At 38.5% G+C, this 17,230-nt stretch overlaps 1 protein-coding gene across 1 annotated transcript in view; it reads right to left on the reverse strand.

Annotated features, from left to right (window-relative positions):
• cyp4f3 (cytochrome P450, family 4, subfamily F, polypeptide 3) overlaps positions 1 to 17,230 on the reverse strand; it is a 36,818-nt gene that overhangs the window by 3,877 nt on the left and 15,711 nt on the right. The window contains exons 4-11 of the mRNA XM_088603716.1: positions 11,236 to 11,380; positions 9,960 to 10,013; positions 5,944 to 6,071; positions 4,480 to 4,601; positions 3,635 to 3,899; positions 2,989 to 3,055; positions 2,712 to 2,841; positions 342 to 475 (exon numbers count right to left, since the gene is read on the reverse strand). Coding sequence (XP_088459842.1) covers positions 342 to 475; positions 2,712 to 2,841; positions 2,989 to 3,055; positions 3,635 to 3,899; positions 4,480 to 4,601; positions 5,944 to 6,071; positions 9,960 to 10,013; positions 11,236 to 11,380 — 1,045 coding nt within the window. The remainder of the gene's footprint in view (positions 1 to 341; positions 476 to 2,711; positions 2,842 to 2,988; positions 3,056 to 3,634; positions 3,900 to 4,479; positions 4,602 to 5,943; positions 6,072 to 9,959; positions 10,014 to 11,235; positions 11,381 to 17,230) is intronic.

A 17,230-nucleotide genomic window follows, 5' to 3' on the forward strand; every position in this document is an offset into this window, starting at 1 on the left:
TTCATCTATTAATCAGCGATTGGTGGATACCTGGAAGTCTGCAGTCTCCAAGCAGAACACTGGCTGAGCACTGCCGAGACTTGGCAGGACAGTCATGTGGGAGCTTTTAGACAGATGTTAAGTCAATCAGAGCCATGTGTCTATCCTCCAGCTAGCACTAGAGTCACTGTATTCATATCTAACAGCTCTTCATTGCTAATTTAAATGTGAGAAAATGGGAATCTTCCTAATTATTAGTATTATATTGCATATGTCTTAGATAAAGTGTTTAAGGGTCACATTTGAGAAGGGAATAGGAAGAAATACAGTGATCAACCCACAGATATGCCCTCAGCCCTCACCCTTTGGCACCACTCGTCCTCCTGGCATCTTTATGTCTTCAGAAAAGCGGCGGGTTATGGCGGTAACTGGTGGGTACAACCGCAGGCTCTCCTTGATGCACATGGTGATGAAGGGGAGATTCGTCAGGTCATTCCTGCACAGAGGACACACCAGAATCAGGGGCTCCACAGTGAATCAGGGATCAAAGGCCACAAGGGTGAAATTAAGAGGAGGCAGAGCTCAAGAGGAACTTATTTACACAAAGAGTTGCTGCTGTCTGCATTTAGATATCCTGCCATGCTGTCAAGGGCATTCCTGAGATCTGAAGAAACCTTGGATTGATATGTTCACATTAATTACTTTCTAGAACTCCTCTGCTGCTACTTCAAACTGTCCTACTTGTGTCTCCTTTCAGCCTTGGTCTGCCTGTCTGATAGTTCTCAGTAAATGATGCCACAAATATCTCCATTGCTTGCATCCTTATGCACCATAAATGTGCATACTGCCAACTGTATTTTTAAAAGCAATAAAGATCAGGATTATATTAAGTAAACTGAGCGTAAGAAAAATAAAGCAACCCCACCCTGCATTGAAAGGTGAGTAATGCAGTACTCAGCAATTAGTGAGTTATTTAAGTAAAATTCATTGAGATCTGATTATTTGATTGTTATTTGATCTACGTATAGTGCTACCACCGGTACTGAAAAGTTAAAGAACTCAATTCTTCTAGTTCCCAAGACTAGGCTCTGAATCTTGGGAGTCTTCAATTTCTATTCAGGAATGATCTCTTAGGCTTTTATTGGATCCTGCAACTTTCCACTTCCACATTTTCCCAAAGTCTTTCAATTTCTTACAACTAACTTAATAAAATTAGCTCTTTAATTTACTGTATTCCTGCGAGCATTCATGGTTCTAAAGTTTTTTACTGCAAAGCACCTTGAGATGATGTATTGTATACAGTAAAGATAATTAGATCTGGCGCTGTATTTTAATAAACCAACATAAAAAAAATGGCTGTAGAGAACTACTTTATTTAACCTTAAGCTAACATACCATTCAATAAAACAGAAAGAATAATTTGAGAACAGTAAAAATACAGTTACTCAGCCATACAGATACAGACATATCACCCTGCGACTGACAGCTGGCAGCCCACTGTAGCTAAGCAGGTGTGAGCCTGATTAGTGCCTGGATGGGAGACCTCCTGGGAAAAACTAAGTTTGCTGGAAGAGGCGTTAGTGGGGCCAGCAGGGGATGTTTGTTGATCCAAACTCCCCAGTATAGAGATGGGGACACTATCTGTAAAAAGTGCCATCCTTTGGATGAGGTGTAAAACTGAGGTCCTGACTCTCTGTGGTCATTGGAAATCCAAAGGTGTTTCTTGAAAAGAGTAGGGGTGTAACACCTGTTCTGGACAAATTCCTCACTGGCCTTTACCAATCATGGCCTCCTAATAATCCCCATCTATGAATTGGCTTCATCACTCTGCTCTCCTCCCCACTGATAGCTGATGTGTGGTGAGCGTTCTGGCGCACTATGGCTGCCGTCGCATCATCCAGGTGGGGCTGCATGTTGGAGGTGGTAGAGGAGAGTCCCCATTACCTGTAAAGTGCTTTGAGTGTAGTGTCCAGAAAAGCCCAATATAAGTGTAAATAATTATTATAAGAAATTAGTTACTTCCCCCGGTTACACCAAAAGAGCTATTGTATTTTATTTCTGCTTTGTTTTATAAATATTAGTTCAGAATTGTCAATTAATCAATATCATGAATCAATAAATGATTAAGACAATACACACCCTCTGAATATAAAGAAAATAAATACGGTACAGTATGTCTACAGAAACTTTAGCAAAATTAATGTTCTTTCATGTTATTTGCAATAAATGACTTGTAGGAGATGAGCTTGTTTGTTTACAAATTGCAGTATATTAAACTGATGTGAAACTGCAAAAGCTGCAAAATTATTGCAATCAGTGAACAGCAATATTACAGCTAGCTCGTGGTGAGGAACTGTGTTCATTGTGTTGTCTGGCACAGCGGCTGGAGAAACGACTTTCCGAATACTTGCAGGCACATACAGCTGTCAGAAGATGGCGCTCCTGTACCAGCTAAAAGAGAAGGTAGCAGCCTATAGGATTCGTCTTGACCAAAGGTTAAATTACAGGCATGTTACTTAAAACAGCTGTATGAACACATATGAGGTCATGTAAAGTGCTACTTTTTCCAGGACCATATACAGTACGCTTTATAGGCCATATAAAAAAAATATCAAAATATTTCAGAATCTTCATCATCATTGTTATTATCATTCCAATCAAAACAATGATTATAAAAATAATCAAAGATGAATTAAAAAAACACATGCATAGAGATCAAAATGGACACTGACCACTCAATCTCCTCTGTGTCTCGGCCCTGCAGAACAGAGTTCACTTCTGCCCGACACTTCTCCTGGTATTCAGGATATAGAGAGAGGTTGTACAGCACCCAAGAAATCCCACTGGCTGTAGTGTCATGACCTGCGAGTGAGAGAGAGGGATTTTTGACTCCGCACTCCATTTATGTTAACAAATGTAAAAGACAATGGCATAATATATTATATTAAAAAAACAGCTACCAAATCAAGTCAAAACCCAGGTTACATCTGTTCTGGAGGACAATCTTACCTTCAAACATGAACGTATCAGCCTCGGCCTTGACTTCTTCATCAGTGAGCCCTTTACCATCTTCATCCTGGAAATGGAGCCAAAAAAATATCTAAGTACAGGCTTCTATTGAACAAAATGAAATCACTTGAAGATGCAGAAATGCACAGAGCCCAGTTTAGGGTTGGGTTTGGATAGGTAGGCCAGGGCTCTCATGGCAAAATGGTGGCTCCTGAGATTTATTTCATTACTCCACTTGGGGCTGGTCTTCCTTTCAAGCTCTGAGGAACTTGTGGAACCATGTTTCTAATGGGTAGAGAAAGTCAGAAGAGCTTGTCCATCCTTTGATAATTTAGTTAGAAATGTAATTTAAATGAAACACCCAAATCCCAGGTGAATAAAAAAAAATAAAAGTATTGGGGTACACTACTGTGAAAGACATAAAATTGCACATGCAAAACTAGAACATGTATCACATCCTTATCCATAGGAAACCTGCAAAACCTATGGGAGATCACCTGCTTTAAATTAAGCATAGATTGCTGGAGCTGTATTTATCATTAATAGTTATCTTTTACAAAACAGTTTGATAAGTCAATAGACACAATTAGACACAAATTTACTGAATGTCCTCTTATTTGCAGTTTTTCCATTGTTCACATTTTACCCTTGAAAGCAGAAGGACGTCGATGAAGTCAGTCACTTTTCCCTTCCTAGGCCTGTAGCTCTCCTCCCCCAGCTGGTGTAGTTTGGCTCTGCGGCGCTGGACTATGTCTGCAGTGAATCTGTGCACGAGGTCACAGGCCCTCTTGAAGCGTCTGCCCTCCTCTGTGCGCCAGTACACAAAGTCGAAGTGGTGCAGTAGATGGTACTCCCGGTTCACAACTAGAGTGCTCAGCTCGTAGATTGCTGCTATGTACTCACTGGGTTTCCTGGTCCAGAGATTCACAGAAAGGGAGTCAGTCTAACACATGCCTTGCTCTGAAATCCCAACCCTAGCTACAACCTGCCCAATTCTTCTTCTCGATCTGGACTGAAATCAATTCAGCATCGGCTGATCCATGCAAATGCTTTTTTTCTGGTTTGTTAAGACTGTTATAGTCTAGAACTCTATGGGATCACCTCAATCCAGATTTCCCCTAACCTCACACTCTGTTCATTTCCTCCAGAGTTTTGAACATATGAGTAAGAAGTGTAATAAATACTCTACTCAAGCAGCAAAAGAAGTATCCAGTAGGGCAATTTCCATCCTTGGATAATAGATGGTTTTTGTTGTGCCAGCAGTGATATACTATTAGTGAGGTTTTCCCTGGCAAAAATAAGAATATAGAGAAAAATTATTCAATGGGAGAGTATAGAGCCAGCTACCCAGCCATGTTATCAAAGCAGACATCCTTCAAGAAGTGGCTGTATGAGATCCTTGCATGAATTACCTACTACAGACCAAACGGGCTAGATGGGCTAAATGGTCCTCAGTCATTTACAACTGTTCTCGTGTTCTTATGGGCTCACTCTTGGCAGTTGCTGTCATAACTGAAGGTGCACTTCAGCAGGCTGTCCAATGTCATCAGGCTCACATGCTCAAACATGTCAAAGCTTGTTGTCCCTTCAGAAAGCAAGCGTCGCCACTTCGCCTGGATAGAGGGCGACAAAGCATCTAACAAATCCTGCATTTCACTCAAGAAAACAAAATTTAATCATGAAACATAAGCAAAACAAGTTCCTGTATCCTTTTTCACAAGGCTCTTATTATTGGGTGGCCCAGAAAACCATTCCTTTCAACTCCTTTTAAGACTGCTTTCCCTCAGATTTGCTGTATTTTCATATGCTAAGCTATATTTTGGATTAAATTCCTATGGGATTTAGCATTCTCTGGCATGTAGCAGTGGCTTGTCCATGCTGTGATAAAATTGCTTTTCTATATTAGTGGCACTAAGCATGAGAAAGCCATTTACAGCTCCTGTCTTATCATTTGCATTCCTGTAAGAGCTAATGTTGATTGAAAATTTGTCCCCTATTCTTTAATAAAATCAGTGCTGACTCTTGAGAGGACAGTGGCAGGGTGGCAATACCTTGTAAATAATTTTATTGGGTGAATAATGGCATAATTATGCATACATAATTGTATTATGCCAAGAATGTATGGTGCATATTGTCAGTTAAGTGATGGTTAAAAAAGATGAAGAGCACCGCTGACACTGGGGCATACAGTCCTGAGCATTTCCCATTGGCAAAGGCAAAGAAGATACAATTTTATAGGAACTGTTATTTATTATAATGTATTATACGACTAATTCTTTTACACTGTTTCAACAGTTTATTTTGCCCCTTTGACATCATCCATCCATCTAACTGCTTCTTCCGATTCTGGGCCGTGGGGGAGCTGGAACTGCTCCTGGCAGGCAAAGCGCGCATGAACACCAAGATGGGAAAGCTCTCATTTACATTCTCTCTACTGATCTTATTACAAGACAGCACCCATCCCTGTGTGCAGCTCATGCCAATTTTCACTTCACTTTCACAAGTACTACAACAAAATCTGAGTCAGGGCAGGATTTTGGCGGTGCGGTGGCTCTGTGGCTAAGGATCTGCGCCTGTGGTTGGAAGGTTGCTGGCTTGAATCCCACGACCAGCAGAGGAATCCCACTCTATTGGGCCCCTGAGCAAGGTACTTAACCCCAATGGCTCCAGGGGTGCTGTATAAATGGCTGACCCTGTGCTCTGACCTCAAGCTTCCCTCTCTATCTGTGTATTCCATGGAGAGCAAGCTGGGGTATGCGAAAAAACAAATTCCTAATACAAGAAATACAAGAAATTGTATATGGCCGATAAAGTGATCTTATCTTATCAAGATGGAGATCAAGTCTGATAATGAGAACAAGATCAAAATAGAAAGTGAGATCGAGAATGAGCTTGAAATGACAATGGGATCAAGTTTGAGATCAAGAAGAAGACTGTCTCTGACAGGAGGCTCACATGCATGATGTCGGTGGAATTGTTGAAAATCTCCACGTAGATTTTGAGGATGTCAAAGTGGAAGGCTGGTGTAAGAAGCCTCCGGTGACGAGCCCATTTCTCTCCATTGCTGAGCAGCAGGCCTTCACCTTGAAAGACAAACATGAACAAATCTGTTTGAACAGCATTCTTAAAAGGTGATTTTCAGAGTTTTCAGGACTTATCTTGGCCTGCCATGAAAGGGAAAGTGACATGTGTCACATAAAGCAAAATGTCTTTCAAAACTGGTCTTCAAGGGACTAAGTTCAGCTTATTGCCTGTGAAAAGGAGAAAATCAATGACCTGGTGTGAATACTTACTGTAGTTTAATATACTAATTGAGAGCTCAGGTGAAATGAAAACCAGAATACTTTCTGGCCCATGTGGAGCCAATTTAAAAATTAACTGCCCAGGGACCTTACCTACAGTATATTGAATAATGATTATTTTTCTTGTCACACTTTACTGTGTACATTTTGCTCAAAGCAGAACAGCTTTTTCTTGTTATTTCTCAAATATGTTGTGTAGTTTCCCCTGAGTGGAGCTTGGCTGCGGAAATTAGTGCCCAGCTTGCTATTAAAAATGTTCTCACTGGCAGCAAAGTAACAGCTGCTGCCCTCTGGAGGATACTAAAGTACTGGACTTGCTATAGACTAAGCTACTTAGTACCATACTAAGCTGAGCATCGAATTGAAAGGGAAAGTTCTGAATGCAGCAGCTTGCTACTGAAATAATACTCTGATGTAATGATTTTAAGCATTCATAGCTTCAAAATGTATTATAATATTTAGCTAACTTTGAATTTCAAATACAACACAATAGATCTACATCGCATGTCCTAATTATAAAGAAAAGGTGTCATGAGTATTACACTTACTAAAGTATATAGCGTCTGTAGTCTGCTATAGAGAGTTCTGAAATGTATATTGAAGTAAATATTCCTCGAAGAAAAGCGAACTGAAATCTAGGCACATAAAAGGATGTGTTTCTTAAAGTAAGTGTGTTCAGTCACACCTGGGTGTCACTCGAATTTCTCAGGTGACACCTAGAATTTGTTCTAATATTTATTCTGACTCCATACTGGTGATTCTTAGAGGGTAGTGGTGATATTGAGGTACAGGGGTACCATGGGTACAATGTGGTATTTTATGTAGTTAAATGTAAGTGATATATACTTGTAAAGAAAGATTCCTTGGATTGCAGTCGAGACTCCAGTAGGATCATTGCCAGAACTGAGGAAATCCAACTAGTTGGACTGGTCAAGATCCACAGAAATCAATTTGAAAACACACTGAAGATGAAGTGAAACAATAATAGCATTTGACAAGTGTCCGGCATAACTTTGCAATATTTTGTATATATATAATATAATATAATATAATATAATATAATATAATATAATATAATATAATATAAAGCCCAAGTCTATCATAAAAATGACAAACAGTTTTCTTGAGAGTCTAAAGAAGATCAGTATGTCCCCATCAATTAACAATGAAAATTAAATATACTGTGATTCACCACATGATAAAATTCAAACAGCATCCAACAGCAGCTGCACTCATTTCTGTGGCGCATTAAAATTGATAGAATATTATATAGCTAGTTACATGCCTTTATCTGATTATTTCAGCATGCATATATTTATTAAAAACTAGCATTAAACTATCACAAGCATTCAGCTACATATAAAATGGTTATATATATAAATGTCTACTCAGATAATACATGTAGCTTACTGGCTTTTATTTAATAGGATGCAGTTCCCTTTTTTGCCTTGTAACTATTAAGATTTTTGGATTTTTCTGGATTTTTTTATGTCTGTATAAAATTTGGCTCTGAAACACATAGGCCTGTAAATATGAGCTCAATGTATAATTGCTGTGCATAGAAAAAATTATTAATATTTGCCATCAAATGATCTGCTACAAACCTTAACAAAGAAAATACATTTTTTAATATGATGCATTTAACCCCACATAAAAATTTTAATGTGTCTTTCTGATTCCCCGAATTGTAAGTTGTTTTACCTAAGGCTTAAAGGAATTCTTCTTTCACTGTGTGATTTCGACAAACATCTGTTACTTTTTATCTGAAATACTAGAGGGAGATGTCCCCAGTTCACTAAAGTGAGCTTTACTGAATGATGATTCATCTTTGAAACATCTTAATTCTGAAATAAATAGATGTGATTAACAGTTACTATGTCTGCCATTAGCACACCATTGGCTGACCTCCGGTGCTCTCACTGGCATTCTGTTTTTGGACATTTTACTTCTGGAACTTTCCATACCCCATGGTACCAATGACCAGACAATTAAATCATAATAGTCAGCAGTTAGTTAAATCATGATTTTATTTATAATACATATATTCCTTATGTTTTCTATACTTACAGTATCATTGTTTTTAATCGTGGACTTTTTGATTACTGTATGTTTTTTTTCTCTCCATTTTAGGAGTGCATTGCTGTGGAAATGGGAGGTATTTGTTCTCAGTGCTGGTTTTAATTGTTCACAAAAATAACTAAAATATAAATTTTAAAAATTATCATATTTCCTTGTCCTGTTTGGACAAGTCTGGGCCAGGTCATTACTCTATCATCAATCTGTACTGGAGAATAAAGGACATTTAACGCTTAGGAATTCCTGACTTTGAAAGTCAAACATTTTTACATTTTGCTTTGCAGAGAAAACAGGTATTAGGACCTGATTCTTACATTGATTTGATTCCTCCTTATTTTAGCATTTTATGCTCTCCTTTTGGTAACAATATGGATCAGATTAAAATTCAGATACATACCCATGTATGTATTTAGTAGAAAACAGTTGTTCTTGTACTGACCTGTTGCACATATGAACATATGAACCATAATTGTAGCTGCATTCTTTGGGAATTATCACAACAGGAAAAACATTTTCTTACTTTCATTTCTGGTTTTAATTTATCTTACCCACATCCAGATTTCAGAACTAAAGAGAAAAGCAATGCATTTCCTAAGAATTAAGAAACATGAGACTTTTTTGTCAAGTCTGAGGCTTGGTCAGCTGTGTAAAACAGATTGATTGGGACAAAAACTGCAGTGTTACATTCCCATTAAAATGTTCCATCAGGCAGCCTGCCACTCCTTCAAGATAATGACTCATCAACATGCTTCCAACACATTTAAGAAGGGTTTGCAAAATATATTTTTTTCTTGTAAGCAAATTATGAATCTTGAAGCATCCTAGGAAATTTGAATGACACTAATTAAGTTCTAATTATGTTGAATGCTTTAAGAACATACGTTTTGAGTTTTGAAGTACAAATGACAGGCGACCATTTGACCCATGTGTCACGAATGTCGGAAAGGATGCCGTGGAATGACTACGTGAGCAGTAGAGACCCTATGCATAGCAGTAAAAGGGGCAACACGGAGGTTAGCACAGGCTCAGGGGGTCAGACAGGGTCAGTCGGTATAGAAACCTATGCCCGCAGGCCACAGACGTGGAGTACCTGGTAATAGGCGGGTCTCACGACATCCGTACCCTCAATGTTGAGCGAGGAGCAAAGCAGGCACAGGAGGTAAATAGGCTACACAACAAGACACACCGGAAAGACATGAATAATCACAGGGAGCTAGGAACAGGACAGAACTAGAGTGCCCTCTAGGTGTACAGGGCGTGACACCATGTAGCCCATTTGATAGATAGTGGCTATTGTCTAAGAGTCTCATTCAGCTGTTTCTTGAATGAACCAACAGTATTGGTTTCAACAACATGGATGGGCAGGTTGTTTCATTCTCCCACTACTCTTTGGGTAAACAAGTGCCTCCTAGTCTCAATTCTAAATGCACTTCCACATAGTTTCCACTTATGACCTTTTGTGTTTCACTGTTTATTGAAGTCCACTGGATTCTTCTCACAATCTAAACAATATTCAGTTACTTCAGCCTGTCAGTGTAAGACTTTCCCTGTTCTCAGTATAACAGAAGGTACAAAGGGATTTTGAGGCCTTACCTAGCCACGGTCGGAGAAAACCATAGAAGAGTTCGTCCTTATAAGAGATGGAAGCTGCAAACAGACCGCAGATGAAAGAATTCATGAGACGTCAAAACCATTTGGCACACATACATTTTTGCAGTATGATGAAACGTTTCCTCTTCTTGAACAGGGAAATGTAAAAATTAACAGGACAATAACCATCTTAGTGCAAGAATGAACAAAAAGAAAGGAAGGAACGAGTCACATTTGCTGAGAGGGAAACTTAGGGCTCTACTAGCCACAGCAATGTGCTGGGCAGGTTAACAACGGGGAATTCTACGTTTGCAGTTGAGATAAAATTTAAAAAGAATAATTCTGTTTTTTTATTAAATGTGTTCTAGTGTAAAGTTAAAAGAACCCAGATTTGTTGCATTCCTAATGCCAAATGAAATGGAGCTTTGTGGACATATCTTACCTTGTTTATCTAAAGTAGCTACTCAGCTTGCTCACAAAGAATAATTCATTTTCTAGCTGCGTTAGCTGAGGATCTTTCACCACCTTTAAAATTAAAGTGTGTATTTATGTAGTTTGATCAGCTGTGCAATGAAAAGTGTATGTTGGATTGATTAATTTGCAAAGATAGGAAAACGACACCTAAGTAGAAAGAAAGTCACCAAATCACAGAGATCAAATTGCATGCACCTACACAAGCTGTAGGTGATATTGCTTGATCCAAAACATATCATTGTACAACCTTCTGACTCTCTTTCAAAGTTTCACCCTTTAAATATGTTTTAAGCAAAAATCTGTACATGTACTGTAAATATTTCTAAATCTTATATCAAAATTTGATAAGTATGTATTTTTCTACAAAACAATAATATTCAGAAGATGACTGTGTATTTATGCATTTTGGTTTGCTTCTTTGATTGATTGTGACAGGTCATTAAAAAAAAAGTTACAAGCTGAAGTTGTACACTATTTCTTTTTTGATTAAAATACCATCACATAATCTTCCACACTAACTAACATAGACCTTATACAGTATGACTACTTCTGTCTGTAATGAATTCCATAAAGAAATTAGTCTACAAATAGGTGCGGAAGGGTTGTTTAACACAAATTAATTAAGAGGCAGGAAATATCACCCTGCAGTGCCATTTTCAATTACTTTATGTTTGCAGTGATTCCTCTGTGATTGCTGGAGAAATTCAGAAATTAGACCAGAAGAAACTAATAAAGAGATCTTGGAGCTTAATTAACCCACAGTTGTGCATTTAATCATTCTTCAGTGTCAGTGTCGGGGGTATACCTGAAGCAAACAGGACAGGTTTGATATAGTCTGGATGGAAGATTCTGATGAGGGAGTAGAATGGCCCAAACCACCAGGAGCATGAATGCTCATAAGTCTTGACAAGCTCATCCACTGCCTTGAGGCCTTCCTCTGTGTTCTTCATCTGAAATGGCAATGGAGCAAAAAAAAAATACTGAGCCCAGACATCACTTTTACTGAAACAGGGTCACAGGTGTCCCAAATTGCAAGAACTAGAAAATGACTCAGAGTCCTCATTTCAGCAAATATGAAACGATGCAACAGGAAAATAATAATTAACGTCTGCCGCCTACAGTATGAACCCTCTATGCACTGAAACCCATAAAGATTTTACAGTGCTTGAGTTGAATGAGCAGAATAGATATATAAGGCAGTGGCCAAGGCCTCTGGTATTCAGATTGTTCACTATCAGCAGACTAAGTGTGATAAATTACTTTTGTTTTTCAGTCATACTGCTGACATCATGCACATACAGACTCTTTTGTTAAGTGTCCACCCTGAAACTTACCAGAAACCTAAATAAACATAGTAGGGTTCGATTCCGTTCTTTCAAAATGACAGGGTGCAGAATTTATTTGAAGTTATGAGTGTTACCACCTTCCAGCCTGAACTTCTCAGGCCTCAGAAACAAAGATGCTCATATTGAGGACTGTGATGAGAGCCATCTAAGGAAACTCATGATCATAAAAGATCCCATGGCACTGCTCATAAGAACAGATTGTAGTTTCGGATAAATAAAACTACAATGATTTGGAATGTTTTGGGATGAGAAGTGATATAGAATTGCAAGGGATTCAACATTTAACACATGTTGCAAATAACCATGCTGTGGCTAAAAAATAGATGCAATCCATTATTTTATTAATAAAAAGGCAAAAATGAAGGATCTGATAATACTTTTAGAATACTGTATACTGTAAACTTTATAATTCTTTTAGAATAAACTGTAAAACTTTGAGATAATCTTAGGGGCTTTCATAGGATAAAACAAAGAATACTAAAATATCCACAAATGGGAGGCAGTTGTTAGTTCTTGGTCCAGGAATTGTATCCACCAGTTTCAACACTGCAGCAGGACACACAATGCACTTTGTGTAAAGTTGTATCCAGTTCACAGTTCTAAATACACTTTCTCTTACACAAAAACATGCATTTTCACCACACGTTAATGTATGCAGTCTTAGTGTATTCATGTAGGCGTTCAACCTTTATTAGTTTTGTTTTTTAATAAAATCAGGACATATAAAAAACCAATATGTTTGAATGTTGGACCTTTGTGGCTTAGCAGTAGTTGTAGCCGCAGAATTAGTAGCAGTTGTAGCGGTAATAGTGGTTGTAGCAACTGTAGTAGAAGTAATAGTAGCAAAAGTAATGGTAACAGCAGTAGAGGGAAATATTATTTTGAAATGTGTCTTAGTTGAGTAAAGCCATTTGAAATGAACAGAAAAGCATTGCGAGAGCTGTGACTCTATCACACTGGGTGCGTGACTCCTGAGAGTCAGCAGACTGGGCTAGTGTTAAATGAATGTGGAGGGGCAGTAGGTGTATGGGTCCTGTTTGTTTTGTCATGATTTGGTGTTTGCTCAACAGTCACCCATACTACGCTGTGTAAACCGTGCTATATGACTCATATTCCAATCACTCATATGCCAGCGAACACCTAAATACATATATTAAAATGAAATCAAAGTGCTTTTCTAATGCCCTCTCTACTGCAAGCCTCTGCAACCATGCTACCAGAGACAAGTAAGCCAATTCCTCTGTGTAAGACAACAATACATAGTTTTACATAAACTAATGTCCCATCAACCTCCTCCACTTGGCCACTGCAGGCACCTATTTCTTGTTGAAGACATTGCATATAATGACATTAAAATACCTGAAAAATTAAAATCTCACAGGAATTGTTGTCTTTTCATCCTTCTCTGACTCCTTTGCATCAAATCAATGCTTTCAAATGGGCCAAGCTCAAAATGTTTTTTTGTATTAAGTAGGGAACCAATTTGGAAGTCCTTACTGTCACAATTTTTTTAGACTATATTTGATTGGGTTGAAGCTGTTAGAAACGGCTTTCAAGGAAGAGTAACAAAGAAACTACTGCACTAGAGCATGTGGATTAATTTGATATTTTTTACTGCATTAAATGCACTTCCAAAATGTATTGTTCTTGACCAATCTTGTGTTCCAGCAAGTTCTCAGTCATTGCTTCTCCTCATCCCAGTATTTATCTTGATAATGTAGCTATCTCAATCAATAACAGAAAACAGAATAGGAACAGTAAGTCTAAACGCAAACAAGGGGAAGCTGGATAAATTTTAGCTCCCATTGTTTTATCAATAGGCATCTCAGAAAAGTACAACCGAAATTGTTTTTTGAATTTAATAATTTTTAGGTTGGGGGGGGGGGGGGGGGGGTGGGTAATGTCATGCAGATTTCAGGCTCCTTGCAATGGGTATAATGCAATGATATACAAATTAAAATGAGACCTTTTTTAACTTTTATTAGACAGGATACCTTTTCACTTTTATTAAAGAAATAAAGCTTGGTCTCTCAATATATTTTAATGTACTTTATACACAATATCCTGACTTGCAGTAACTGGAGACCACAGACAGACCACAGCCTGATAGTTGATGCAGAAACACATACTGTGCTTTACTTGTGACAGAGCTCACCAGAGCAACTCCATGCAACATTTTTTATATGCACATTCACAATTGCAATTCAATATGCATATTCACAATTTTAAAAAATTAAAGACTGCCAGTGCCTTATCTCACTGACTCTGCTGATAAGAAAATATTTTATGCTTCTTATGTTCTTATGTTCTTATTCTTTAAAAATAGATACAAAACTTACAAAACAGGAACAGGATGTAGAACCCTGCACTGTGCTGAGTTATTGATATACTTTGGACACTACTGGTGTAGGTTGTCTAGAGCTGAATGGGATTGATATTAAATGAATTTTGCATTCCAATGCAGCATGTTCCAACAATTACCTCAGAAGTTAGGAGAACACTGGTTGAGAGGACAGTACAGTGCGTTCCTAAAATCTAGCTAATGCTAGCTAGATCTAGCAAATCTAACTAAACTCTAGATAATGCTAGATTTTCTAGTAAAATGTGTTAAAGTGGTGGTTTTATGAAATAGAAAGGCATGAATGTTATCATTAAGATAATAAACCATACAAATTCTGAAACCCTGTGGAACTGATGCTGTGTCCATCAGATCGGAAATGGTTCAAAATCAGAGCACGACTTAGAGCACATGATTATCCATCCATCCATTTTCTAACCTGTTTATCCAGTACAGGGTCATACTCCCAGTCCATCACAGGGGGACACAGACACAAACACACACCTTCTCACAGTAGGGACAATTTTCCCAGAAGGCAATTAACCTACAGTACCAGTATGTGTTTGGACTGTGGGAAGAAACTGGTTACCACTGATGGGAATGGAACATTAAAAAATCTGGACACATTATTAGAAGGTCATGGGTTAAAGTTCCCAGTATGAACACTCCTGTAATAAGCTTGTGCAAGGTTCTTTGCTGAGCTTGCCCCAATCAGCCCAGCTGTATAACGGTAGAGCTAGCATGAGTGGTATAAACTAAAAAGGTTATTGGAGAAAAATAAGATTCAGAAAGCTGACAGGGGGCTATTTGAGTGGGGGTTATGAGTAAGAAACTATTTTATCCTGTTACAGTGTCATTTGTATCAGGCCTACTTCAACTGATAACAGATGATACTATCTCTGCAAAAAGGGGTTGTTTATAATCTAACTTCCTTAACATAAAAAAACACACTGAAACTGGTTTCACAATTTATAACCTCAATGAGAGGAGAGTCTACATAGAATGCCAACTGTGAAAATAAATTTCACTTCCTGCTTATGAGCTTGTGCATTCGAAACAGAGTGAGACATGCTGTTGTTTTTAATCATCGACTGTGGTTTTCTATTGAGTAAAACTTGGCAAAAGATCTTAGAAAAAGAAAACAGATCTGCGCTAAAAGTCATTAGGTTTTTTTGGTCTTTATTTACCAGCTTTAGTGCTCAGTTTTATGCAATCTGGGTGACTCACACTGGAATTTGAACATAGCTTTCAGTCACGCCTCACCATGAAACTGGTCTAATGCTTTACATCCTGGAACAGTTATAATGAGCACATGTGACAGTTTTTTATTTATATTTATGTGATATAACCATAATTGTGCCTGGCAAGGTTGCACAGAGGTAAGCATTGCTGCCTCAGAGCCCTGAGTTGAATTCTGGATGTTGGGTGCTATCTGTGTGGAGTTTGCATGATCTTTCAAGGGTCACATGAGTTCTGTGCGTGTCTGCCCTGTGCGTGTCTGCCCAGTGATGGACTGGCATCCCATCCTGGGTGTATCCAGCCTTGTACCCTTTGTTTGCTGGGATAGGCTCCAGCTCCCCCATGACCCTGATTACGGAATTATGGCTGTGTTAATGTTTGTTCATAAATTGCCAAGCTCTGAAAACTGCTCTGAACTGGATTCTCTTCCAAGTTCAAATTCAGTCTGTGATCCCAGTGTAATTAATGTTAATAGTTATACTGGTGTTTGCTTATTCAATAAACATGGTCTAAGAAAATTGCAAGTAAAGGGTTTCTCATATCAGCACTCATATCAGCAGTAATAAATATTTTGTTATAAAGAGGTTTCTTATCTCAGGAAATTCTTTTAGTATCAATTCTACATACAGTACCTGGGATTACCAACTCACGGGTTGTGTGTTCAAATCCAGCTGGTGCTGGACTTTTCTTTTAACAAACATTTATTCGAAAAAATAGAATAGCAATATTATGGACAATCAATTGACTTTTATATTTCAAAATATCACAACATGATCGAGTCTAAGTCATTTTTGATAACAATGAATAGTCACCTTCTTCCCTTCTGACAACGGTCCCTGCTTCTGCTTCCTGCTTCTATTGTGTGTGTGTAATAGAGTAAATTTTTATAGAGAAATGACTTTAAAAGCTAGAAAGACAGGTTTCGATTCACATTAGCTGGCGAGCCTTGTTAACAAAAAACTAATAATAATGTAACATGCCACTGTTTGTTCATGAACAAAGTTATACTGAGATTTCCTTAGATACGCAATTAAAAAAAAAATAAAAAAAATTGTGAATCCCCGGCGGAACACATTCCATAAGAATCAGTGCTTTTACAGTATATATCGCCTTTAAAGGTGGCTTCTCAAAACGCTTTACAGGATAAAAAACAACAAGAACAGCAACAACAACAATATTGTATTTCATTGCACTTTGAAAACCAAGTAATAACTTAACTATATGTGCAAACGTTTCATATGTTGCTGTTGTGAATGCCTGTGGAGTGTATCTTATTTGCCTTGCGTCCTGGTTATCTCGCTCGCCCTCCCCCCCTCTCTCCCTCAATTCAATTCAATTCAAGGTGTTTTATTAGCATGACAGATGGGTACAATCAGTGTTGGGTATTTACTTTGCTTTGAGATTCCACTTTTAAAGGTGATATATAAAATTTTGACTAAAATAAATTGATATCTTTGTCTTCTAAGTATCTTAATAAACTTTCAGCATAGCTTTCTCCCCGTTTAGATTTATTTTCCTTAACTAGTATACTGTAACGCAACGGGGGCTCAGGCGGGCGCCCTTGCCGCATCTGTTCGGCCCCATCCCGACTGGAAGCTCGAACCCGGGACTTCCGCGTCTCTCTGCAGCGACCTAGCCCCGTGAGCTAAAGAGAGATCTCTCCACAGCCCAGTAGCTGTGGTCCTGCTATCACAGGGAAGGGCGGTGACGTCACCCGCTCTGGTACGCCGGCTCTTACACACACTGCTTGTCGGCCGTAAGCGTTACACTCTCCCCCGCTTAAATCGCCGTCCCCGGCGAAGGGCTATCCCATCCCACTTTTAACACCAATGTAACGCAACGGGGGCTCAGGCGGGCGCCCTTGCCGCATCTGTTCG

This window comes from Lepisosteus platostomus, chromosome 13 (genome assembly GCF_059453375.1).
Source record: "Lepisosteus platostomus isolate fLepPlt1 chromosome 13, fLepPlt1.hap1, whole genome shotgun sequence".
NCBI classification, from domain to species: Eukaryota; Metazoa; Chordata; class Actinopteri; order Semionotiformes; family Lepisosteidae; genus Lepisosteus; species Lepisosteus platostomus.